The sequence below is a fragment of the Panthera pardus genome, unplaced genomic scaffold (assembly GCF_024362965.1).
Source record: "Panthera pardus isolate Hobbes unplaced genomic scaffold, ASM2436296v1 HiC_scaffold_13, whole genome shotgun sequence".
Lineage (NCBI taxonomy): Eukaryota > Metazoa > Chordata > Mammalia > Carnivora > Felidae > Panthera > Panthera pardus.
The window spans coordinates 74725129-74752744 of record NW_026526688.1 but is presented as its reverse complement, the minus strand read 5'-3'; the positions used below and the strand labels follow the sequence as shown (position 1 = coordinate 74752744).

Genomic DNA, 27616 nt, shown 5'->3' with positions numbered 1-27616 from the left:
AAAGCAGAGAATTAGGGGAACGCTGGTTATTATTCTACCTGTGCTTCCTTATTACACACTACAGTCATACATATTTATAGAGAAGTGGCAGAAAGGGAATCAAGAATGTTGTAGGAAAGTGTTGAAATCGATTTTGTTTTTGTAAAAATGTATGTCTTATAGTGTGACCTTACCTATTTGTTCCATGTATCTATTCTTTCCTTCTAGGTTGTAATTTACATTATTATTAGCCTAAAGGAAATAGTTTTACTCTTTCACCCTCTCTTGAGATGTCCAGGGCTCATCTGCCCTTCTCTTGGGCCATTAACAGTCGGTTGCTCACATGAGGAAGTAGATAAGATCTGCCAAGATTTGGAGGCTAGGACTGGCATCCTTTCTGCAAGGTGATTACCAAGCAAAGTACTGGCTGCTGCTGTCAGAGGAAGATTTCCCTAAGCAGGTGTGAGGAGGGAGGATGGCTGGCCTTACTTCAGCTCATCCTGGTGCTCACGCCAGTGGGGTCTGGGCCATCTGCAGAGCCAACTGAGCTCCCATAGTTCTTGACCTTCAAATAATGTCCCTCTCAGTGACCTTGGCTTTCATCTTTCTTATTGTTGTATGGCTATATTGATGGCTCTGCTCTCAGGCCTTTATCTTTTCTCTCCATGGCAGCAGGGACTCTTGTTCATCTTGAGAGGAGACTTCCACTTCCTTCAAACTCCATATTCTCGCTAACATTTTGAGTATGTTCCAAGTCCCATTACTCTGCTAGGGCCTGGGCTTTGGAAGACAAAGATGGGAAGACTTCTTTTCCTTCTACATTTTTTCCTATCGCTAGGAGAGCTGATGCTTACCCAGCCCTAAAGTTGTTGTTGTTGTTAAGTTTATTCATTTTGAGAGAGAGAGAGAGAGAATGTGTGTGTGTGTGTGTGTGTGTGTGTGTGTGTGTGCGCGCGCGCGCGCGCTGCACGGAGGAGGGACAGAGAGAAAGGGAGAAAGAATCCCAAGCAGGCTCCCCACTGTCAGTGCAGAGCCAATGCTGGGCTCAAACTCACCAACCCTGAGATCATGACCTGAGCCGAAATCAAGAGTCAGATGCTCAACCAACTGAGCCACCCAGGTGACTCAAAATAAACTTAAAAAAAAAAAATCTTAAGTTTATTTATTTTGAGAGAGAGAGAGAGAGAGAGAGCGAGCAGGGGAGGAGCAGAGATAGAGGAAGAAAGAGAATCCTAAGCAGGCACCATGCTATCAGCACAGTGCCTGAAGCAGGGCTTGAATTCATGAATCCTGAGATCATGACCCGCAGCGGAAACGGAGTCGGACGCTTAACCACCTGAGCCACCGGGTGCCCCAAACTATTTTTTAAAAATAAGCTTTACTTGCTCACAAGTTGCCATTTCCTTTCAGTAGCAAAAAACCAACAAACTTAATCTTTTCATGTACATGTAACTGTCTTTTGGTTTAAGACTTAATTTCTTTGGGCACCTGGGTGGCACAGTCCTTTGAGGGTGTCTGGTTTTGGCTCAGGTCATAATCTCATGGTCCCCACATCGGGCTTGCTGATGTCAGCCTGTCAGCACAGAGCCCGCCTCAGATCCTCTGTCCCCCTCTCTCTACTCCTCCCGAGCTTGTGCTTTCCTAATAAATAAATAAATATTAAAAGGAAAAAAGAGACTTAATTTTTCCTTAGAATTTATTCAGACATGGAAAGATTTAAACTCTTCCCCAGAATGACCTCTTGGTACAGGTGCAGGAAGTTGTTATGAATAGCAAAGTTATTATAAAAGGGTAAATTAGTCAATATATTGGGGGGGGGGGTTCCCTTTAGGAAAAATAAAGTTAGATCCTTGCCTCTACCACCCACAAAATAAATTTAAATATGAAGACAAAAATTTAAATATGAAGAAGAAAATACAGAGGAGTATTTCCTGGCCTTCAGGTAGGAATAAGAAAAATAATTAGTATAAAGAAATTAAGTGATTTTGGGGCTCAGTCAGTTAAGCGTCCCACTTCAGCTCAGGTCATGATCTCATGATTCGTGAGTTCAAGCCCCACATCAGGTTCTGTGCTGACAGGTCAGAGCCTGAAGCCTCCTTCGAATTGTGTCTCCCTCCCTCTGCCCCTCTCCTGCTCACACTGTCTCTCTGTGTCTCTCAAAAATGAATAAATGTTTAAAAAATTTAAAAATAAAGAAATTAAATGATCTTTATTAATAAATGGTAATGAAATGATCTGATTTGAAAAACATACTGGAATTAATAAGAAACTTTGGTAATGTTACTAGATACAAAACAGTCAAAAACCACTCACTTTTTCTATACTAGTAGTAATCTGAAAATTAAAAGGAAAATATTGCATTTGCAGTAGCAACTAAACTATAAAATACGTAGGAATAAATTAAGAAAATAAAGGATATATATGGTAATCTGAAGTAAACACAATAGTAATTATGTAAATTGGCAGATAGATATTTGTATTGCATATACTTTCCTGTACTTTAAAAATTTAAGATTAGAGTATGCCAAATTAATGATTACCCTCTTGTGGCATTATACATGAGGTTTTTTCCCAAGCTTACTGTTGGCTGACTTTACAATAATTAGAAGAAATTAAGGGAGGCACATTGCGTAAGTCTGAGTCTTGTTATTATTTCGTTTCTTTTGTCTCCTTTTTTGGTAACTGTTTGGTTTAATTCAATTTGGTAATTAACTGTTCATTCAATAACAATATGAAATTCTCTTAGATATTTACTTTAGAGTGGGGCAGTTATCTCTGCAAGAGTTAAGAGATAGATTCTGGATCTTTTGGGGGAATGGTTCCTCAACTGGGCAGATAGTGACAGGAAAGTGGCTCTTATCTCTATGCTGGGTTACCTATTTTGCAACATAGAAAATAAGGCGTGGTATCAGCCAATAACACAGGCAGTGACTTTGCATTAACAAAGAGTTCAGCAGCGTACAAAGAGGAAGTTAGGAGAAAACAAAACAAAAACCCCATCTTAATTACGAATTCAGGAAACAAGACTATCTGTAACTTTGCATTTAGTCCTCCAACTGAGCAAATATTTAATATATCAATAGCTTGTTTGTATTTAATAGGTACTGTTGGGGAGATAGATATAAAGGGATTATACAACAGCCCACCTTAAAAAAAATCATCTTGCTGGATTTGATGAATAAGAAAAAATAAGTAGAAGTGAGTGAAGTGGGGCCCCTACCCTTTCAATTGTTTCGCCTGATACACCGTCTAGGAGTTCTCTGACCTAGGAAGTTGATTTCTTTGAATTTAAATTGGGCTAATGCATGAAGATGAACGTGTAATCTATGGTACATTAAACCAGCAAGTCTGGTTTTTCACCAATTCAATACTATGCTATAGATCCTGTTTCACTTGGCAAAAAGATGTCTAGCCTGGCAGAGATGGGAAGATGTTCAGCAAGGAGAATCAGAGGAATAGGAGATTCAGTTCCAGAATTTGCAAGTCAAATTTAGGAAATATCCAGTTCAGGCAAGCAAATTTTCATATACATGAAAGTAAAAGAAGTTAAAAAAAAGTTTGGACCTTGACATTTCACTCCATATAACACGTGCATTTAACCAATTCTCTATTGAAAACATTCGGGGTGCCTGGGTGGTTCAGTCTTTTAGAGTCCAACTCTTGATTTCAGCTCAAGTCATGATTCTGGGGTCGTGGGATAGAGCCCCAGGGTAGGCTCTGTGCTGAGTGGAGCCTGCTTAAGCTTCTCTCTCTCTCCCTCTGCCCCTCTCTTCTGCTTATGTGTGCTCTCTCTTTCTCTCAAACAAACATTCATACAGTTTTCAGTCTATTTTTTTGTTTTAAGTTACTACAGGATCTGAAGGCCCTTTTGTAACCCATTTGATAGTAAAAACCGACCTACCATGAACTTATTTGACAATAAAAACTATGAAGCTATTAAGTTACTTATTACCTTTACATATCTGACTTCACATGAATGCATTTCACTACAAAATTATTAATGTTTGATTATGGGATGTTGCCCTAGAATCTCCTGGGGATATTATATAACATGAAGTATATGCATATATTACCTTTTGCAAATCTGATAAATTCTGAATTCTGAAACATATGTGTCCCCAGGGTTTTGGATAAAGAATTATGGACTTGTATACACTGCAACAAATGTCCTCAATGTTTTTATTTTGTTAGGATAAATTTATTCCATGTACAGCATATTTTTGAGTCAGATTTTCTGGGTTTGAATTCTAGTTCTGTTACTTATTAGCTATAGCTATAACTAAATTTTCTCACCAGTAAAATGGGGATGATAACTGTTGGGAGTTATTCTGAGTATTAAGTAACACAGCAAAACACTTAGAACAATCTGGTAATTAGTAAACACTTAACACATACCAACTCTAATAACTAAATGTGCCAATTTATAGTTCCAACACCAGCGCACCCGTTTCTCTATGCTCTTGCCTACATTTGGTATTGTCATTTTTATAATCTTGTCTAATGTGATGGCCCCTCCCCCCAAAGACGTCCCACTTTTTTGCTTGCATTTCTTTGAGTGATGTTAACAATATTTTCATACTTTATTAGTATTTTTACACTCAACTATTCTTGAGTGTCATACCTTTTAAAATATTTTTCCTATTAAAATATTATTAAACATTTACATTTACCTTTACTTTCCTAGTATTTACAAGTTTTCTTTCTCCACATTCCTTTTCTTTTTGTCTTTCTTCCTTTCCTCCCTTCTTTCTTCATTTTTTTCTTTCTTTCCTTCCTCCACTTCTTTTAGAGTTTTTTTAATCCTTTTGGGATTCATTTAGATGTAGGACTTTTTTTTAAAAAATCTTGTATCTTTAGCCAAGTTGCCCTAATATCGGTTACTGAATAATCCATCAATTTCACCAATGATTAAAAGCCATCTTTGGGGGTGCCTGGGTGGCTCAGTCGGGTAAGCATCTGACTTTGGCTCAGGTCATGATATCATGGTTCATGAGTTCCAGCCCCACGTTGGGCTCTGTGCTGACAGCTCAGAGCCTGGAGCCTGCTTCGGATTCTGTGTCTCCCTCTCTCTCTCTGCCCTATTCCATTCACACTCTGCCTCTCCCCCTCTCTCAAAAATAAACATTAAAAAAAATTTAAGCCATTTTTATCATATTATTTTTCTTTTTCTAGACATCATATATTATTCTTTTGATTGACCGATTAATTCTGTTGCCCATACCATATTGTTTAAAATTCTGCTATAGGTCAAATACTCCCTATTTTTATTTTCCAAAATTTTCTTAGATATCAATACATACTTATTCTTTTGGAAAAATCTGAATTATTTTGCAAAATTTTCAACAAACCTGCATTGGGATTTTGATTGGGATTAACTTAGAAGAAACAAACATATGTATTTCAATTTTGGGTCTGTCCATTTATTGAAGGCCATGAAAAATGTCCTCATTTCTTCTTAAAGTTTTATAAACTTTAAGGACCTTGCTAATAGCTATAGGTTCTGTAATATACATACCCTTTTAGCTTAGAGCAAGTTGGAAACTGATACAGCAAGTCCATATTAATTAATATGTGAATGCCTTTATTGGTACTAGGTAATTGCTATGGACTGAATGTTTGTCACCCTCAAAATTCATACACTGAAGCCCTAACCCCCAGTGTGATGGTACTTGGAGACGGAGTTTGGGGGAGGTAATTAGGGTTAGATGAGATCTCGAAGATGGGTGCCTCATGATGGAATCAGTGCTCTTGTAAGAAGAGACAAAAGAGATCTCGCCCCCCGCCCCCATGCTGGCACAAAGAGGTCATGTGAGCATATGGTGAGCAATTGACTGTCTACAATATTTTGCTGAAATGCTTTGCATAAGGAGCAATTCAGGAAAACTTGAAAGTTTCTAAGTCACCTTATTCCCTCATTCAAAGTGAAAATGTTTTAGTTCTACAGATAAATTGCGTATTCCTAGAAATGTTGAATTCCCTATTTTATTGCATCGAAGAATGTCAATGGGAAAATTGTCATTAGTATTTAGTGACCACAAGGCTAATATCTGAGCATATCTGGAAGTAGTAGCACAGAGGTGCCTTTCTAGTCATACCTTATAGTTGGGGAACACTTCAGAGTTTGCTAAGTGTATTCATCTGCATAATTTTCTTTCATCCTTGATAAATTCAAATGAAGTGTCAGTCTCATTTTATGGGTGGTACAAACTGCTATTTGGAGAAATGAAATGTCTTTTGCAAGGTAGCATTGAACTGGACTAGATTTAATTTATTCCATTGAAGAATTTTTTTTCTGAGAACTTAGTGATGTACATTATGGTCCCCCAATCTAGGCCTTTCTCTCCTCTGATGGTAGGAATTCCTCCCAGCTACTGGTAGCTTCTTGGCTGCCTTATGCCATGCTGTACTTAGCTAGGTAGCTCTAGGTGACCCCAAAGATCCAGCCCACCACTGGACTCTGAACCTGTTGGCAGATGTGTGTGCTGCCTCCGCTAAGGGACAAACCTCTCTCTGCCAGTCTCTATGGAGTCCCTACTGAGCCAATGATTGAAAAAGGACCTCCCTTCACATTGGAGGTGTTTGCTTGAGAAGCTCTCCTTCAATTCTCCCTCCCCTATTCCCCGACCCCCTGCCAATTATTCTGCTTTGTATACAGTAAATGGGAGGTTTTACACTTGATCTTAGGTCCAGATGAGAAGCCAGGCAGGAAACATAAAACCCATAGGCCTTGGTTTACTCATTGTCCTACTTTATCCTGAACCAAACCTTTCACTAGTGAAGTGCAACAGTGTCCTAAATTCAACATAAGATTTGTTGCTTGATGAAGCAGACAAAAGGGAAAAACATTGTTGTAACAGTAAAAATTTATATAGCAAGAACAATAAAAACAATACTATATTTAACTGAAAAGCAGGTGAATTGCTAAATGAAGTTATTTTCTGAAAAGACAAGTGACATTTAGTCCCAACTTTGTGCTGATTATGTATGGAGAAGATAAATCAGGAGTGAGGTATGCAGGGATTGTCCTGGGAAAAGTAAATTAAAAAAACTTTTGTTCTGGGGGCACTTGGGTGGTTCAGTCAGTTAAGCATCTGACTCTTGAGTTCAGCTCAGGTCAGGATCTCACAGTTTGTGAATTTCAGCCCCTAGTCAGACTCTGTGCTGACAGTGCAGAGCCTGCTTGGGATTTTGTCTCTCCCTCTCTCTCTGCCCCTCTCCTGATCGTCTGCACTCTTTCTCTCTCCAAATAAATAAACATTTAAAAAAATTGTTCTGAAAATAGTTTAAATGTATACAGCTTGTAAAGTACACAGAAGAATATACAACATTAACAACTTAAAGTTTATCTTTAAATTTAAATATGCAGGCATCTTTTTCTAATTCTCTATAGGAGCCTTATCTTCCTTTATCACCTTTAGATTTATTATGCCCCAGAAATAAAAAAAAATGGAATGTCATATAGGAGAAAAAACAGTAGGTACTTTCAGTATTGGGACATTAAAGTTGTTTCAAGTATTTTTGTTTGAACTCCCCTAGAGCCTCTGTGTTAGAGTGATACAGGATTACCCACTCACAAGGTCCCAGTGTTTCATTATCTCGGTGTTCTCAGGAGAGATCTCGGGAACAGAACTATCAGCATAGATCCAGCATATTCTCTGAAATATTTCACCCTCGGGTCCCTAAACTCAAGGGAAAAAAACAACAGAATTTTCTTTTACAGAGTAGAGAAAAGAAGCAGAGGGGTGTATAGTTAGAGGAACATAGGTCTAGGTGATAGGGAACTACTGCATTTTGGGTTTGGTTCTGAGATTTTAACCAAATTATCTTTTCAGGTTTCAATGTCCTCACCTTACCAAAAATGGAGGTAATAATTCTTATGTCACAGAATATCTGGAATGGTTAAATAAGAACATTTGATAGTAAGATGGTATGAAAGAAGTGGAGAAAGAGAGAGAAAAGAATTACTGAAGGCTGGATATATGCCAGGTACTCTAATTACAGCCAGGGCTCTTAAGAGAGATTAAGGTCCATGATTTAGGTACACAATTCCAATCACGCTAAAATTTTAAATCAAATCATTAATTAAAATGTTTTCAATTAAGCTTCAGTAATCTATATTTCACTCTATGAGAAATTTCCTTCAGCTTAATATATTTTTAAGGCTTACTATTACTAAATCTCAAAAGCAGAGTAAATCAACAGTGGAAAATAAAACTACTTTCTATAAATATTTCCTTCCAAATGTGTTTTATGTTGGCAGACTAATAATTCATAATAAAAATAATCTGTATAACATTTTACACTTTTCCAAAATATTTTTCAAAGGGTACCCTAACTTATATGTAATACATTAAATAAGCATGACTTTTAAAATGTAACAACAGAAAAGTCTGACACATGATATTTTTCTAGTTTTAAAGACGATTTTATGGATGGAGAGTAAATAATTTCATACAGTATTTTCAAATATTCTATAGACAAAACTTCCTCAAACAGAAATTTAATACAATTTGAAAGACAAAAAGATTAAATATATCAAAATATGCTGAAAACACTCAGTTTTTCCTGAAAATAAAATTCAGTAAAATCAAGAAATAATTAAATATTATAGATTAAAAGTTTCAGCTGTTAAAATTAGAAACATAAGAACCACATATTTTCTTTTTTAGTAACTGCATATATATCTTCATATATACTTTTCAAGAGTAATCTTATTAAAATATATTATAAGAATTTAACAAATGTTTCAGTAATGTATTTTTCTATTAAATGTACACACATACATATAAATATTTAGGAAGAAACTATATCATCTTCTGATTATAGATGACAGAAAGAATCTGATAAGGTCATAGTCTTTCATTTGACCTTATATAGAAATAACTGGAAAGTAGTGAGACATATATTTTTAATCATTTTGGTATATAATTGGGTCAGGTTTTATTTTCAGTGCTTATTCATAATTTCCTGTTAGCAAGATAAGCTAGTTACAAGAAAAATAAAGTAATTTAAAATTAATACTTGATATGAGGCTAGAATATATGTCTTTATAAAAATAAATATCTAAGTAATAGATATTTTATTTCCTAGACGAGGTAGATAAATTAAAATATTCTAGAACATGATCTGTGCTTTAAAAAAAAAAAAGAGAAAAATAGCAATCACCAATTCAACCTGTATGAATCAAATAGCTGGAGAGTTTTCTATTTTTGACATATGTACCATATATTTCAAGTACAAGGCCTCTGTAATACAGTTTCTACTCCCCAAAACCTTGGTAAGTTGAAATTCATATTTTTCATTTATTTACTCTTTATTTAATCTACCTAGGGCAACTTTGCTATTCAGGTCAAAGACATGTGCAATTAAACTAAAGATTGCTAGTTTTTAAATTTTTTGTGTTTAAGTGGTAGTTTCCCTTCATATACCTTATCTAGTAAAATACATTAGGAAAAGATGTTATACCACAGATAATTATTTAGATGATGAGTTAATAAAAATTTCAAGGTCTGCTAAAGAATTATGAAGCTCCTCATTCATATCTTGACTTCTAAGAAAACTTTTAAGAGTATCTAAAGCAGTTATGGCCTCATTTTTTGATGGTAAAGGGAGCTCAGTTCCTAGAGATCCACCATCATCCTCTTCATCAGAAGTATAAAGCCCAGTTTCATCTGATTTACTCTCTTCGGTCCATACAGAATCACCTTTTGGTGCCGCTTCGCAGGTCTCCAAATCATCATCGAGGGCAGCATACTCTTCTAGAGATAAACCTTCAGGAAATTCCACACCTGCTGCCTGAGCATGGGCAACCAAATCAAGACCAGTGTCTGTCTCTGCATTTGTCTTGTCACTTTCTCCCTTTTGAGATTTGAATCCTGCCTCTTCATAGCTCTTAACAATAGTCTCGGGGGTTACAGCCCTCCAGCAAAGGTGCAAAGTATCAACTGCGTCTAGTAGGGAAAATGTAAATTCTTTGCTGCCTTCAACAGAGCTTAAAAATTTTTTGATAAGACAATGTCGATATTTGATTTTAAGGCTTTTAATAACACCTTGTTTCATAGCTATAAATTTGGAAGATACACATGATGGAAAGAATGCTAACTCAATGGACTTTAGGTTCTTTACCTCTGGATGTGAAGGAAAAGAATCAACAAAGATCACCACTCTTCGTTGCTGGGCTTGAAATTTCTCATCGAGCTTCCGCATCCATTGTTCAAATACATCTGAGGTCATCCATGCCATCCTGTTAGCTTCATAACACACAGGCAATGATTTTATACCTTTGAAACAATGTGGATTTCTGTGTTTTCCAATGATGAGCAAAGGAAGTTTCTCTGAGCCATCCATGTTTGTCCCAACCACTAGAGTTATTCTGTCTTTGCATAACTTTCCAATAGAGCAGGTTTCTCCTTTGAATGCAAATGTATTTGTAGGTAACATTCGATAAAGCAGCCCAGTCTCTTTTATATTAAAAACATTTTTAGGATGATAATCATTTAAATAATAAGGAAGTACATTTTGGTGCCAGACAGTTGAAGGGTCTACTGAAACACCTGTAGCTTCCACAGGTTGAGCTCTGAATACTAAACCGTACCTGGATTTAAAGCGATCCAGCCAACCGTTACTGCACTTAAAATCATTATGTCCCAGTTTCTGTGCAAAATCATTAGCTTTTAGACGTAGCATTGGACCATTAACTGGTACATTTAGACACTGAGCAATTCGATACCACCTCATTAATGCCTCTTCCAGATCTGTGTAAAAAGCAGTTCTCAGTCTTTTTCTCTTTGGATCAAATCTCAGAGATTCAAAGGCTTCTAGAACTTTGTCTTTATTCTTCATAATAGAAGACAGTGAATTTTTCTTTATTCCATATTCAGCTGCAATTTCTGCCTTTTTCTTGCCACTTTCTACTGCATTTATAATGTCGATCTTTTCTTCAATGGATAAACTTTTCTTTTTCTTCACTGTTACGGGCAGAGTCGAGGCATCCACAGAAGCTTCTGCCATCTCAACCAGTGCTTATGTAGAGATTTCTTGTCTCTCTGGTGTCTGTTTCTTTAAATTTCTTTTCCAAAATGATACAAATTGCTGCTTTCTATCCCGCTTCATATATTAAAAGTTGGCAAGTGTCTATTAGTCTTAATTCTCAGGAAATTGAGATGTAAATATATTTTTTCAAAGGTTCTGAATAAGGAAAATGTTATATGCAACTAGAATATTTTAGAAGAGAAACTTCTTTCCCAGGACCTGTGCGGCTCAGTTTATAGTTTATTCAGAGTTCCAGAAGTCAAGCTAAAATAGAAATCTCATTATGTCAAACCTGTCCAGTCCTGCCGATATATTTTTGGAACTTCAATCCTTTAAGATGATCCATTTTATCCATGCATACTCAACCTCCTATTAATTCTCCACAGAAGGCCTCAGAGATAAGAAGGAATAGCATTCAGTAATTTTCATGCAAAATGTTACCCATTAATTTCCAAGTCTCTTCAGGGTAGAGAAGAAAGTGGTAGACTCCTTCTAGGACCTGATGGTATATCTTCCGCCTCTTGAAAATGTAAAAAAAAAAAAACAACTTATTTTAGCAATTATGTGTCAATCGAATATCAAAAAGAATATTTATACTAATTAGTTATGCTTTTAATAATAAAGAAAAGAATGGGACCATGTTTCTGAAAATATAATAAGCAAAGTTTCCAGGAGAAAGGCTTACCTCCTAAACGGCCTCGGTAAAAAGCCCTGTAGCTTTGCTCTATGCGTTTGAATTCTCACTTGCTTTTGAATCTTTTGTAATATATACTTTCAAAATAATTCAGACAAACTTAATCTGTTTTAAAAATGGGCACTTACCAAAATTAAAAAACTAAAAATTATGCTGGATAGATCTTTGGTGGCTATTTTTCACATGAAGTCATAGCCTGCCCCCTCTGACTCCTCTAAAAGAAAAACATAGTCAGACAGTAGTCACAAGGTTCAACTTTTAATAGCACATGGGAGACAGTGTCTCCTTTATAGGAGTCTGGTAGAAAAGGCTTCACTAAAAATCAAAACAAGTGATTCGATTACAAATTTTAAAAATCCAAGTCTTATTTTATCTAAATGCTTACAAACCTAGTAACTTTTCCATCAACTTGACACATCAGCCAGACGCGCAGAGGCCAGAAATAGTTGACAAAATGCATAGGAATAAGCAAATTCTTACGAGGATATAAAGCAGAAAAAGACCTAGACTAAGAGTAAGAAGGAGAGTGACCATGGGTCTTACTTAATGTCTCAGGACCTCCACTTCCTTATCTGTAAAATAGAGCTTATTATAGTGTAAGGATATGGGCTTTGGTGCCAGCCACACCTGAGTTGACAAGTGATTCTGCCATTTAGTACTTCCGGGATCCTGGGTAGATTACTTAACCATTTGAAGCTTCAGCTTCCTTGTTTGTAAAATAGGTGTAACTACAGCCCCTACCAAATAGGGTCATTGCACATTCAATGAGATTCAACGAGAGAGTGTGAAGTGCTCAGCCCAGTATTTAGCACCTTGCAAAGTGTTCAGTGAATGCCTGGTCATGATCTCGTTATCATTATTTCCTCTCTAACGTCCCTTTGGCTGTGACAATCTACACAATTCAAAGATTTTACAAAATCCTACTTGCAAACTGAAGCAAGAATCCCACCTTAAACATATACTGAAAGCAGAGATCTTCTTAAATCAAACAGTACTGTGAGAACAGTCACATGGACCAGATAAGCTTGCCCCTACCTTCCCAGGTAGCACCTACTATACCAGAATCCACAGGCTTCGGGCCTACTGTAGGCCAAGGTAACAAGCTAATTTGATGAGCAGGTGTTACTGCTGTGTGATATAGTGTGGGCACTCCATTCCTCTAGTTTTTCTCTTCTCCCAGGTTTCAAGATGTCATATGCATTTTTTGCACAAAATTTTTTGACAAAACTTTTTGTCAAAATTCCTCCGCCTTTGTTGTCTAAAAAAAGTAGTTTTTATCATAGGAATTACAACCAGTAAAGGAGTTTTGTTGCTGTTGTTGTTGTTGTAAAAAGACCTTAATAATAATTATGATAGCCCAGGGCTTTATTTTCCAAACACCTTTACTTCCTGTATTTCAAACAACTCAGGAGGAAGATAAAACTGAATTTCAAAGCTCATGTAGTTATAACGTGGTTGAGGGCACTAATATAAAATCTACCATTCTCTTCACTATATTACAGTGCCTTTGGATCACACTGGTGTGGCCTCCTTTGATAATAGTTGTACACTCTGTGTCCCCAGCACCCAACAAGGCAGCATTTGCAATGCCTATCCAAAACCCAACAACAACAACAACAACAAAGCAACATCAAACCTCTACAGAAGAATAGGCCTTTATGAATTCTGTGAACACAAATAGCAACCATATCCCAACGTTAGGGTGGGCTGACCTTTCTAAGTAAATAAGCTTTGAGCATTCAACTAAAACAAACAAACAAAACAAATTTGCTCATATATGGGACCTCCCTATACATATTTCTGCAATTCCCTGTAAATCTACAATTACTTCAAAATAAACATTTTTAAAATTTTTTTCAAATTTTAAAAAATTTAGAGAGAGAGCATGCAAGTGGGAGTGAGGGGCGGGGGTGGGGGGAGACGTGGCGGGGGGAGGAAGGGAGAGAATCTTAAGCAGGCTCCATGCTCAGTGTGGAGCCTGACATAGGGGTTTGATCCCGTGACCCTGAGCCAAAATCAAGAGTCAGATGCTCAACAGATTGAGCAAACCAGGTACCCCTCAAAATAAACATTTTTAAATATCTTGCTCTTATTAGGAAGATACCGACCTTTAGAAATTGAGGTAGCAAGAAACAATTTTTAAGACAAAACCACACAGAACTACTCTCCAAGAGAAAAAGGGACTCTCCCAACTTCTCCCTTCCTTCTTTCTTCTGTTCTTTCCTTTCTTCTTCTTTTCTTCCTTCCTTCCTTTTTTCCTTCTGCCTTATTTCATTTGTTAGAAATAAACCCTCTCATCTCAAATAACAAGGATTATAGAAAAAATAACTTGAATTTCCTCCTTCACTCCCTCTTAAATAAAGCAATATAATATACACAGAGATTAGTGATTATCTTGATCAAACTGAAAATAATGATGTTCATTTAGGAAGATATTAGTTGTTTTCTGAGAGTTAACAGTATATATCTCCTTCTAGAACAAGAGTGAAACCTATAATTTTCCATGGTAATATACAATATATGTTTATACCCGAAACAACCACATTTCTGATGCTGAGCCAGACAAGCCAGACTTTTTTTCCCTAGAAAAGAACAAGGCACCAATACTGCTTAACCAATGAAGCTAACATTTTCCATTCTCGCACAGTACAATGTCTGGGATATTTCTTGCAGGGAGTAATGGCAGTAGCTAATATCTCTCAGAAGTACCCATTCTCTTAATTATGCTCATTAATCATTCTACTCCATGAAAATATCACAGCAGAAAAATACCGTACACATTAGATACTATTTTCTCCATGTCAATGGTAAAGCTACCTAAAGAAAAAGAATTGGCAAGTCACTAAAAAAGACTTACCAAGTGAACTCCAAGTAAAGGAAACAATAATCACTTCTACTGGTAATAAGAGAAATGTAAATCTTCTTTCAAACCAGGAGATACCCTTTTTGTTTTTGCCTACCAGAATGGCAGTATCTAGTGTTTGCCAGAATATAACATAGGTTGTGAGGCGGTATATAAACGGGTACAAAGCTTACAAAGGGCAAATTAGTAACATGATACAAAAATCTAAAAAATGTGCATCACTTTTATCCAGCAAGTCCATGCCTATGATTTTATCCCCAGATAATAATTTGAGATGTAAAAATAATCTAGCTTACAAATGTATTCATTTCCTACTCCTGCATTTAGTAGCTTAAAACAATACCCTCTTATTATCTCACAGTCCTGCAGGTCAGAAGTCCAGGTGAGCTCAACTGGGTCCTCTGCTTAGGATCTCACAAGGCAGAATCAAGATGTTAGTCAAATGGGACTTTTATCTGGAGGTTCTAGGGAAGAATCTGCTTGCAAGTTCATTCAGGTTATTTGCAGAATTCAACTTCTGTGGTTGTAGGACTGAGGTCCCTGAGTTTTTGATGGCTGTTAGCAGAGACTGCTCTCAGCTCCTGGAGGCCTCCTTCAGGTCCTCGACTGTGGCCCTTTTCATTTCAGCAACAGAGAACCTTCCTCCTGTCAAATCTCTCTCATGCTTTGAATCTCTCTGCCTTCTCTGGTGCAACCAGCAGGAGAAAACTCTGCTCTTAAAAGGCTCATGCAATCAGTTTAGGCCCATCCAGATTATCTCCCTGTTGATGAACTTAAAGTCAGCTGGTTGCTTCTGCAAAATCCGTTGTACATGTAATAAAATATTACAATGAGAATGATATCCTATCATGTTCAAATGAGAGGGAATTATACAAAGTGAGAATCACTGGAAATCATAGAATTTTACCATACAACAATATTCCTCCCACTGTTGTTTTAATTACAGACAAAATGGGAAAGAACCTAAATGTGTAGCAAAAAGGATTAGGTAAATAAATTAAGAAATATATATGCTAAAATACTGAGCCACTGAAGGAGAGCATTTAATGATTGGAAGAAAATTCCATAATATATTCAGTGAAAAAAGCAAAATACAAAACCATATGCCAACAAAACCAACATACACTGAAAGTTACATGAGGACAGGGGCTCGTGGCTATTCCTACTGTGTTTAGTACTCAGCAAACAGTAGGTTCTAAATAACAATTTGTTAAATAAATGTAGAAAAATATATATTTATAGAAAAAAGACATTGACAAAAATGTTCAGTGTTAATTCTAGATAATGGAATTATGGATAGCTTCAGTTTTTTTCTCTTTGTAGTTAAAACAATTTCTACTCTTATGTTCTAATCATACTACTATTCACAGGCTTCTTAAATGTTCCATTTATCAGTACCCTCCAACACAGGGTTTGTTTCCAGAGAATTACATTGTGCAATCATTAACACAACATGTCTCCATGAAAAGGGAGCTGATGATAGAGAGTAACAAAATTATTGTGACATTACCAGAATCCCCCTAGAAAAGATTTGAAGGTAGCACCTCTTACTTTCTCTTGAGAAAGTATTATTTGTAAACAATATAAAGTATTTAACATCTAAAGCAAAGAAAAAAAGTTGAATGCACATTTCATTCATTCAGAAAGGAATAATATTCTTTAACCTGTTGCCCTCTTTCCTTCTTGGTCAATAAATGAAATATAGGCCGTCAGAGTTCCCCATAAGCCAAGTGAAAAAGTGGCACCTGATTTTGCAAAAGCTGAATAATAGCCAATAGCAGTACAAAGGTAAATGAGTAGATAATCCCCATATCATAAACATATATGGCAGACAACTATTACCTTTTTTCTTACCTCTCCAAACATAGATGTCAATTTAGAGAAAAGTAGTAATCTTCTATTCTTCCTAAAGAGAATGGGCAGGCAGAATTCCCCAAACTCTAGGGCAAAGAAAAGAGAGAGAGAGAGAGAGAGAGAGAGAGAGAGAGAGAGAGAGAGAGAGAAAAGAGAGAGAGAGAGAGAGAGAGAGAGAGAGAAAGGAAGGAAGGTAGGTCTCCATCTAAGCAGAGTTAGATTTAAAATAACTTTCTGTTAGAATCAAAAATTTCCCCCAAATCAAAGAATACCAGCTTCTGCTTTCTTTTTCCAAAATAAAGTTCATAGTATTTCACTGTGTTCCATCACCAGCTGAAGTAGCTTCCAGTGTTTTCTTTGAGCCAACCTACATTCTAATTTCCCTCGGAGCAGCAGAAGTCATGGGAAGATTAATCCTGTGTGTCGCCCTGTACTATGCATGAGGACTAATCATGCACAGTACCAGAAATGCACTGACCAAAATACCTAACATGATTAACAGCACCTTCACTAAACAGAAATTAGCATGAATTCCAAGTGGTTCCATGTCCATCAGAATCTCTAGCAAAACCGCCAGCAGCTGCCAAGGAAACTATCCAGCTAAGGACAAATAATTAAAGCAAGCGTCCACCCTTCCAATGTAAGAAACACCTCTGAGCCTAACAATTTAATAACTAGACGGATTCTAATGAAGTTAAGCATTCCCGAACTCAAGAGACACCTGGCAGGAATCGTTAAGACACCAGCCAACTCAGTCACGTACAGGTCATTCAAGCACGACTGAGCTCAGCCATGCACCTCTTCCTAGTCACCCTTCCAGAACTCTAAGAATACTTGCACTTTGCTACTATGTTCCATTCTGTTCCTATATAAGAACGGCAGTAATTATTCTAGATTGGGATCCTTTTCTTACAATTGAAAAGACTAACAGGATGGCTCTAAACAGAAAACTCCACAATGGGCTATAGAACTGAAGATACAGTTTAAGTGAACTAGCATACATATTTGCTCTTCTCTTTTGTTAGGGACAGAGCCACTTAAGATAAGGGTCCTTTATACATAGATTTACATTTTGGGACTTGAGTACTGTTTTTGTCAGAGGAAGTGTCCTGGAGATCTCAGCTGATAAATATTGTTATTCACTTCTGAAACATTTGCGTTGTCATGGGTATTAACCATTTACGGCTATGGGGAAGATATTTGTACAGGGATATACGATTCACTATGCTGAAACTCCCTAGAATTTGTAAAGGCAGAATTCTGCCTTCGGGCACTTAGCCACTAAAAATGTATCATCAACTAATATGACAAATAAAGGAGGTAAGAAGTACGGTCTTTAGACCGTAAAAGAATAGTAATTCTACGGAATGCACTGTTACCCTTCGCATTTCTACAAGTGAAGTGGTAAAAATGAGCACCCAAGGCTGTCAAAGGAAATGCAGTCCGGAGCCTTGAAGGGGGATGAATGTGGATGGATCAACTGTATGTACTGTAGGCAAACGAGCTTCAGGTATGTCTAGCACCACTGCACAGCCATACATTCCCTCCATTGAGTTCCGGGGATGGGGAGAGTATCCAAAGTACAGGTTGGGGTCTCAACTTAGTAAACTACAAAGGGCTCTGAGAAAAAGGATTGTTCGGCGGTTTCCGTAGAGAGGGCAGTGATCTGCTTAAGAAGAAATGGGACGGGCAAATAAAGCAGAAATCAGTCATACGGATAAAGAAAGAGGAGCAGGAAATAAAAGTATCCGGGATCCACCGTTAGCGAGTGAGCAGTGCAGAAAGTGATCACAAAGACAGCAAGTGACAAGAACTCAGGGATGCCAGGCTTGGGGGTCTGGTCTTCCTGAAGTGGGTGGACGTGAGCGACGCAGCCGGAGTGGGGCGCTCCAGGCACTGGGGAAGCGATTGTGGGAAGCCCGCATCCCGTCTGTTCCCTTAAACCCGCATTCCCTCCACCCTCCCACCCGCCGCGGGACTGAAACAACCTTCTAAGTGCTCTCCAGCAGCTGAGAAAGAAGCTTTGGCTCTCCTGTGGTACGCGTGGCGGCGAGCTACGTCCACCTCCACCTTCCCGCCGCCGGCTCACCGTCTGCAGGGGGAACGCCTAACGCGTGAGGCTGGGGTGTATAAGTAAGAAAGAAGGGATGCTGAGGGCTTCTGGAGACCTCCGACCCCTCAAGACTAGGCCCGCGCGCGCCCTTCCGCAAGCTCCCAGCTCTGGCAGATGCATCGGGACCCGAGCGCACACCCCTCTGTGATCCGGCCGGAGCCAGAAAATTACCCGGGCAACGGCGCCGGCGGAGCCCCGGATGTGGTTGCTAGGGCCGCAACGGGAGGGGCGGGGCCAGCCTCCAGGAGTGGGGCGGAGGAGGCCTCAAGGGAAGCGCGCTGGCACCACCGAGATGCGGCTGGGCCGGGCCAGATTGAGGGAGAGAGAGGCCGTCCAGGGCCAAGGACAACGCTACTTCCGGTCTCCTCACTTCCGGCTCCGCTGCTCTCAGTGCTGGTGCTGCAGGCCGGGTTGAGAGGCAGCCGGTCTGTGTGTCCTCGGCGGTTGGTCAGTGTGAGGCGGTGACAGCTGCAGTTGCTCCCCGCCCCCGAGGATCCGAGGTGCGTGGGGGGAGGGGAAGAAGGAAAAGGCCTAGGTCGCGTTTCCGCTCACTTCTTGCCAGGTTTGAGGCTATTCCGGAGAGCAGCGGCAAAGATAATCCTCGACGTGAGAGCTGCCGGGTTCCCCGCAGACAGGTGAGGGCGGTGCTGGCCCGCCGGGAAAGAAGTGGGAGGGGGTTGGGGGTGGGAGGAGGAAGGCTGGTCTGAGGTAGTTGGCGGGGGTGGACACATTGCTTGTGGAGCTTGCCATTCCAGACTTTTCACTAGACACTTCTGCCCCTCGTCTGTGACATATCTGCCCAAGTATTCGGCATTTGGTTTCTGCCCCGACCCCCGGTGTCCCGGAAACAGCGGGTGGAAAGGGAAGACTGGCCCTTGCAGGGCTGCGCCCTCTCATCTTTGCATGCATTGGGTGGGAGAAGGGGTGGCAGGATCCAGGTCTTTCTCGGCTAAGTCTCGAAGTGGGCCACCTTCAGGGTTGGTGTCCAGTCTTTATTTTTCTCCTCCGCTCACTGCATCCCCTACTTCCTCTCTCCCGCAGTGAGAGGAATGGAGATAGTTGGTAGTCCCTCCAAGAAGTTCACTGGGCAGTGGTGCAGGGAGGAGCCTTGCCTAAGAAAGGTCCCAAGTCTGACTGTGCTTGTGAGGACGGCCAACGAATGCTGGAGTTTGGGAAGGAAGTCGTGCTGTCGTCTTCTCATCCGTTCCTTTTTTGCCAAGTTACTGTTTACGTGTCTAGGAAAAGGAAAGAGGTTTTTGTTCTGTTTTGTTTTGTTTCAAAGAACAGCTTCTAGACGTTTTCCCTTTTACTTTATTACTTCCTTTGTTTTGCTTTCATCTCCCTCTTGTACCCATTGATCTCAAAAAGTTTGTAGTTGATACTTCCTACAGATCCTTAAGCCACCCCCTGTTAGGATTTCTGTACCCTCCCTTTGTTTTCTCCTAGGTTAAAGTACATGATTTCTCTTACTTGGTCCTTTTTTTGTTTTAAGGTTTATTTATTTACCTTAGAGCGCGTGCTCGAGCACGAGTGGGGGAGGGGCAGAGAGAGAGGGAGGGAGAGTATGTCAAATAGGCTCCGTGCTCAGAGCTGGACTCTGGGCTCTGTCCGACCAGGGCGAGATCATGAAGTGGGTCACACCAAGAGTTGGATGCTTAACTGACTGAGCCACCCAAAGCACTCCATCTAACTCAGCTCTTATCTGATAAGGAAAAATGGAATATTTACAGAACTTTTCATAAATTTGTGCTTTGACCTACAGGGGTGTGCTAACATTAGCCATTTAATTAGCTTCATTGGCATGGAAATGTGCACCAGAATTGGTTATGTTAAAACAGTCTTGTGTTAAGGCTGCAGGCCATTTCATTGCTGCTGTCTCAGAGTGACTACAATGGACTGTGTGTTAATAATACTGCTTTAACTCTACTTTTCTTGTTTGTCCCATGGTTTTTTGTTTTCCTTGCTCAACATGACCAACACCCTCTCCCAACCACCACATCTAATGCTCATTACCTGAGAAAATAGAAAATATTTCTGATTTTATTTTTTGTATGAAAATCTCTGCCTCCGTTACTTTCATTCCTTTTCAAATTGATAAATTAGTTTGCCTTAATCATGAGTTATGCGTGGGGTCCATGGTCTAGAAGTCTGTAACTTTCAGGGGTCTTCCTCATCCCCACCTTTAAAGTATGTGCAGTTTTGTTTGAATGCATTTTGGAGGGAGGTAGGGGGGATTGTCCATTTTAAAAAAACCAAATTCTTAAGTACATAACCTCCAGATAGATTAAAAACTATTCCTTAGTGTCTTGTTTAAGTTAATGACAACTTTTTTTTGTGGAGCTTTTTATTTTTTCAAACTGTAAATAGCTTGTATTGGGAGAGTAGAATGCAGAGATTCTAGGCATTAAACTGAAATTTCTTAACTACTTCAAAACATCTGCGTTTCTAAATTCCTTCCTAGACCTAGAGAAGGAAGTAAGACTGCCTATTTACTTAGTTCCTGATTTGTGGTTTTGAGGTTTCTTTTTAGGGATAGCTGTTTGTGGCCAATGCTGCGGAGATCCAATGGGTTTATAAGTTAATGTGTTTATTATTATTTAATACGTATTAAATATCACCATCCTGCTTGGTACAGTTCAGAATTAAAAAATTACATTTTGGCTATCCTATGCTTTCATTTTCTTGTTTTTTACTTGAGGCATTATTTTAGACTTTGGCTTTGCTAGGAATGGCAAATAAGATGGTTTAGTAGTGTGGTTCATAACTTTTGGTATGTTGCTGCTTATCTAGTCATCCCCTTTCCCTCTATTCTATATCAAGTATTTTAATGATTGTTCTTTCATGTAAAAAAGTTAGTATCCCTCCAAATGTAGTACGAGTTTAGAGTGTGTACTTGAACTTACCGATTTGGTTGCCACATGTTTATTGGTTGAGGGTTGAAGTAGTAAAATGTTTGACACTTGCAGAAACCTATACAGCTTGTCATAAGCTCATGTGCAGAGCAACTAGATTCTTCTCACAAAGTAAGAGAACTTCCAGCTGTCTAGCATCCTCACTTGGGGGAGAAGAAAACATAATTTCATAAAGAGAGGATTATGCTAAATTAGCTTCTTTCTAAAAAGGTAATGACAGAGTCAGAAGATAAGTTATATCTGACACCATACCAACAGTTAACATTTGTTTGCTTACTATGTGCCGGGCCTTATGCTAATTGCTTTATGTGATTATCTCATCTAATCCTCACAGCAACTTTTACAGGGTGGCTAAAATCCCCATTTTTATAGATGAAGAAACTGAAACTAAACAATTAACTGAGGCCAAAGGAATCTGCTCAAAATTACACTGATGGAGCCAGGATTGAACCTAGTAGTAGACTAGTCTAGTCTAGACTGCTTCTGCTGTGTTTCCGTTACATTGTTTTTGGCATGACTTCGGGATATCTCACCTGATTTCTCTACCATCTGTTAAGAAAAGAATATGTTTTCCCTTAATAATCTTCAGTAGATGAACACCTTGTTGAATATCCTATCTAAAAGTATGACCAAAAGAAATGAACTTGGAGAAAGCTTATGGAGTGTTATTTGGTAGAGTTTTCCCATCAGGATGGATATAAATCTGTGTGTATATGGAGTGTATGTGCATTTATGACATGAAGAGTGGTAAATGAGAAAAAGGTTTTAAGTAATAAACTTGGCTTTGTGAGATTCTGGAGGTATAAATACATTTGAGAATGATCAATTTGGGATGGAGAAAGGAATAAACTCAGGATGAAGGAAAGAATAAGAATAAATTCAACAGGGAATTTAAGATATTTTGGCCATGTATGAAAAAACTAACAATGTATGTACACACTGGAAAGAGTAGTTCTACATAATGAAAGATGATGATTTAGGGACCATGACAGTCTAAAACTATGCAGCAGCGTTAGTTCTAGGATGTATGAAAAAGACTGTAAAACGAAAGAATCTGAAAATAATCTTGTTATCTTTGGCCTACTACCTTTAGGCAAACATGGAAGCCACCGAATTCTCAGATTCTTGCAGATTCTCGCAGATTCTCAGCTGTTTTCTACAAAAGTATATGTTTTCTTTTTCCTTTATTCCTTTTCTCTTTCTCCTATCTCTGATTCTCCTCTCCTCCATGACTTCTAAACCTTTGTCTTGTGGTGGTCATAGATAGGTGTTACTGGAAATTGCTCTAATCTTTTGTGAAAATATGGCAATATCTTTGCCATATTCTCATCTAAGAGTTTTTTATTTTGTTTCATTTTTGAATATCTCTGATAGCATTGGACTAAACAGCTCCTTGATCTTCTTTAGCCCTTTAGGGAACTGCGAGGCACTGTTTTTGAAGCAGGATCGTAAGAACAGTGGAACTTGTGATGAAGCCTAAGTCATACAGAGGAGAGAGTCGGTTAGCCAACTCCAGTTTCTGCTAGCATGCGATAGTATTTTAGAGCAAGGCTTCCAAATTGTTCTGCATCATGGCACACATAGAAAATGATTATATTTGTAGGGCAGACTATATTCAGGCTCTCTCTGGTTCCCTGAAGGCTGAGGGGGCAGTCAATGTTTCAGCACATCTGTAATTCATTCTCGGCATACTCGTTGGAAAGCTTTGTCTGGGACAAGAGGAATATGTTACTCTTTGTTTAATACCTTCTGTTTATTTAGCATGTAATAATTTACAAAGCACTTTCATATACTCAGTTTTATATACTTTCATATACTCAGTTTTCATATACATAGTTTTATTCTAGCCATATCAAGTGGATATGATAATATTACCATGTTAGAAATGAAGAAATTGAGATTTTAGCTAAAGTGCTTTGTATAAGGTCACACACCTAATAAGGGATGGAGTTCAAATCCCAGGTGGAAAGAGTCCCTAGGGGTTAAATCAGTGGCATGTAGCCTCCAGGATGGCCAGCCCCCTATCTGTTTTGTTTGAGTGCTACTACCTTCAGGGCATCTAGAGCAGTGCTAAGTCCATAATAGTTGTCGTTTATTAAGTGCTACTTTGGCTAGGCATTATGCTTTATAGATACTGTATATTAAGTATTCTTATTTTCTGTTAACAAATGAAGAAACAGGTACAGAAACCAGCAGAAGTAAGTAGTCCAAGGTCACCGGCGCTGGCGCTGTAAAAGGAGAACCACAGACTCACAATCGCAGTTGTTCTACTCCAAAGCTTATACTCGTTTCATGATAGTGACTAAATGATTTCATGACATTGTGGGGTACAGATTGGGTTCCAGTTAAAGTGTGTGACATTAGTGGCAAAGGGTGATGGTAATAAAGGGAGACAGGCGAGTGGACTGTGTTTATTTTTGGCAGGTTCAAGGTTGAGTTCTAGAGATAGTGGCTGTCTAAAAGGATTTCCGAGGTGTTTGGAGATGGGGGTGGGAGAGAACAGTAATGTGATAAAACTCAGAGAATAACTTGGGCCATTGTGCTACAAGTACTTCTAACAAAAGGGTTAAAAATACAGATCCTCTTCAGATATGAGTAAATGTTAATTACAGATTATTTCTTAAAGATAGATGTACAGATTATTTTTATTTTGTTCTTTCTGTATTTCCTAATTTTTCTATGTGGCATATTAATTACTTTTAAAATTAAAAATATGTTTAATTTTACAAGTAATATATATTCTTGAAACTAAAATTCGAACAATGTAGTGGGCAGATGGAATGAAAGTTTCTAGTGCTCTAATCCCTCTATCACCCACAAACACTCACAGTTAATTTGCAGGGTAGTTGTTGGGGATTAGATGAAATAGATGAAGAAGTTCTAAACCAGCTCTAATACTGTAGCCACTAGCCACGTGTGGGTATTTAAATTGGTTAAAATAAACTAGGATTAAAAATTCAGTTCCTCAGTCACACCAGTCATATTTCAGGTGCTCAGCAGCCACATGAAGCTAAGCGGCTACTTTATTGGACAGCACAGGTATAAAACATTCCCAACAATGTTCGCCAGCCGTGCTAAAACCTTAAAATACTGCATGATTAGTGACATAATTACTGTACTATTGAACCAAGATTTTAAAAAACTCTGTATTTCCCGTGGTGCCTAGCAGTTTTCGTTTTAGCTGATGAAATATTATTGCCATGTTCTCTCTCAGCTTTTGTTTTAATTAAATCCAGATGGTCAAAGTCTAATGTTTTTCTTGGATATTTGGGGATTATAGTTAGCTGCTTTTCTAGGCTAAAGACGACAGCTTTTCTAAGGGTGTGTTTTCGATCTCCTCTGTGCTCTAGGCCTGTATATCTTGCTTCCTTGTTGGCACCCTCTGTTGAATATATTAAAGTTCTCTCAAATACAATATGTTTACAACTAAATTGATTTCCCCCTCACTCCCACACAAAACAAAACAAACAAAACAAATGTTCATTTTTCTTTGCTCCTTATTTCAGTGAGTGACTCTATTATCTTTCCAGTTGTGCAAAACAGAAAATTAGGAGTGATCCTTAATAACTCCCTTTCCCAGTTACTGTCAACAAGTTTTATTACTCTTACTTTTTGAATATCTCTTTTTTTTTTCATAAAAATTTTTTTTAACGTTTATTTATTTTTGAGACAGAGAGAGACACAGCATGAACGGGGGAGGGGCAGAGAGAGAGGGAGACACAGAATCAGAAGCAAGCTCCAGCCTCTGAGCCATCAGCCCAGAGCCCGACGCGGGGCTCGAACTCGCGGACCGCGAGATCGTGACCTGAGCTGAAGTCGGACGCTTAACCGACTGAGCCACCCAGGCGCCCCTTGAATATCTCTTGAATCTGTTTATGTCTTTCCATTTCCACTGCTACCACTTTAGTTGTTACCATCATCTTGCCTGAAATTTCTATAGTAGCCTCCATTCGTCTCTGCTCACTTCTATTTTGGCCCCTCTCTAATCCATCATCCATCCTGGAGGCATAGTGCCTTATTTTGAAACACGCATCTGATTGTCACTTTTCTCTCCTCCCCAATCTTTCTACGACTTCCCATTGCTTCTAGAATAAAAATAAAACTCCTTAACAGTGCTTAACTCATCCTTGCCCTCCAGCCTCATCATTTACCATGTTCTGCTTAACTCTCCACTTCAACTGTGCTGGCCACCTTTTAGTCCTTTGTACTTGTCTTGATCCTTGCCATTACAAGGCTCCTTATTAGCTCCTAACTATCCTTCACACTTCAACAGAAGTTTTGTTTCCTTAGGGAATACTCTAACCACCCAGATCATACATTTACCACAGTTACAGTTTACATTTTGTGTGTGATTATATGCCTCCAAACTCCATGAAGATAGGGACCAAATCTTACATTCTTTTTTGGCTTGTTCTTAAATCCCTATCTTCTAGCTCAGTACCTCATGCCTAAATATTGCTTGAGTTTCCAAGTATATAGTATTAAAGATTTCAGTTCATGAAGTTTTAGACTACAGGATTTTGAATATAACTATTTTTAATATAGTAGTTAAAATAGTAGTTAAATTGAGTTATACTGTTTCTTAAGTGTATGAAAAATCTTATTTTAAGTTTATATTAATTATTAAAAACTATAACATATAACAGTATTCTTAGATTATTTTATAATAAGCTCTTATTTTAGAAAAATTTTAGATTTTTAGAATTATTGCAGATAATGTAGAGATTCCTGTATACCCCATGCCCAGCTTCCCCTGTTATTAACATACTGCATTAGTGTGGTACATTTGTCACAATTCATAAACCAATATTTATATGTACTAATGTTTGTTCAGATTGCTTCAGTTTTCTCCCAATGTCCTTTTTCTGTTCCAGAATACCACATTAGATTTAGTTGTCATGTGCCCTTTTGGTTTTGACCAGTTCTCAGACTCCTTGATTTTGATTATAAGTTGATAGTTTTGAGAGTTACTGGTCAAGTATTATGTAGACTGTCCCTCAATTGAGATTTGTCTGGTGCTGTTCTTAGGATTAGACTGGATAATATGTTTTTGGGAGGAAGACCCACAGGAATAAAGTGACATTCTCATTATATAAAGAGTAAATATTATCAGTGGTTGTTGTTGACTTAGTCCCCTGGCTTGAGATTGGGTTTATTAGGTTTGTCCTCCGTAAAGTTACTCCTTCCCTAACCTTTGCATATTGTACTTCTTAGAAAAAAGTCACTATGTGAAGTACATGCTTAAGAAGTAGGGAGTTATATTCCACCTTCTTAACAGTGCAGTATGTACATAAATTTTTTGGAATTCTTTTGCAAGGGAAATTTGTCTCCTTGTCCTCATTTGTTATTTAGTCATTTATTTACATGAATATTGTCTCGTGGATATTTATTTTATACTTTGAGTTATATAATCCAGTAGTACTTTATTTTGTTGCTTAGATTACTCCAGCTTTGGCTATTGGGAGCTCTTTCAGTTCGTTTTTATATCCCTTTGACATATCCCTATCGTTGTGAGGATTTTGTTGTTTGGTTTGTTGTTGGGATTTTTTTTAGCACATCTTTACTTCCTGGCACTACAAGATGTTCAGGCTCATCTTGTATATTTCCTGCCCCAGGCCTAGACTCAGCTATTTCTCCAAGAAGTGCTGGTTCCCTTTACTGGAGAATGGTATTAGAAACCAATATCTGGGCACTATGTGTGCTCATTCTGGCTGCAGTTGCTTCTAAGAAATATACACCAACTCATGTAAATACGCGTATCTATAAATTTTTCTATATGTTACTATCTGTGTCTGTGTTTAAGCTGTATTCTTACTTTATTTATTCTGAAGCTTTTTTCCACTGAAAAAAATATTGAGGGGTTTACTTTATATAGTTTTGGGAATTTAGTTACAGAATTAAAGTAACTCCCCAGTTCTTTCGGTTCTTGGTTGGCCTCACTGCTAATATTCTGGAACGCAACTAGTTATCTTGAAGAATTCAGGAAGTACTTTAGTTTTGAGACTCTTATCATTTTACTTCTCATTAGTTTCTCTGAAACACAATCTAAATGGGGAAAATAAGACTTTCCCAGTTAATTTTATTACTTGGTTGAAAGTTAGTAATGATGGTGGAGATGGGAATAGTTGAATATTGATTTTTATTTATTATTAGTATTATTTTTTAAGTTT

At 38.2% G+C, this 27616-nt stretch overlaps 2 protein-coding genes across 9 annotated transcripts in view; one reads left to right on the top strand and one right to left on the bottom strand.

Moving 5' to 3' along the window:
- Nucleotides 1-8614: 8614 nt before the first annotated feature.
- On the bottom strand, nucleotides 8615-18754 carry TIGD4 (tigger transposable element derived 4). 3 transcript variants are annotated; one of them, XM_019441252.2, is made up of 2 exons: nucleotides 18410-18754; nucleotides 8615-11530 (listed from the first exon to the last, which is right to left on the bottom strand). In XM_019441252.2, exon 2 carries the CDS (start codon nucleotides 10987-10989, stop codon nucleotides 9454-9456), a length of 1536 nt encoding a protein of 511 aa, XP_019296797.1. In that variant the 5' UTR covers nucleotides 10990-11530; nucleotides 18410-18754; the 3' UTR covers nucleotides 8615-9453. The 3 variants fall into 3 exon arrangements, with proteins under 3 accessions (XP_019296797.1, XP_019296796.1, XP_019296798.1); XM_019441251.2 differs by lacking the exon at nucleotides 18410-18754 and adding an exon at nucleotides 16422-16522; XM_019441253.2 differs by lacking the exon at nucleotides 18410-18754 and adding an exon at nucleotides 16410-16513.
- Nucleotides 18755-18920: 166 nt separating this feature from the next.
- ARFIP1 (ADP ribosylation factor interacting protein 1) overlaps nucleotides 18921-27616 on the top strand; it is a 122684-nt gene continuing 113988 nt past the window's right edge. For 2 of the 6 annotated variants that reach the window (XM_019441263.2, XM_019441257.2), the window contains exon 1: nucleotides 18931-19169. The gene's annotated coding sequence lies outside the window, so the exon portion shown is untranslated. Of the gene's footprint in view, nucleotides 19170-27616 lie in introns of all 6 variants that reach the window. The other 4 variants (XM_053901189.1, XM_019441262.2, XM_053901187.1 and 1 more) reach the window with 4 other exon arrangements.

What these genes read in the sequence shown, in the direction of transcription:
- TIGD4 (XM_019441252.2), bottom strand. Translation starts at nt 10,989, where the DNA reads ATGGCAGAAGCTTCTGTGGATGCCTCGACTCTGCCCGTAACAGTGAAG.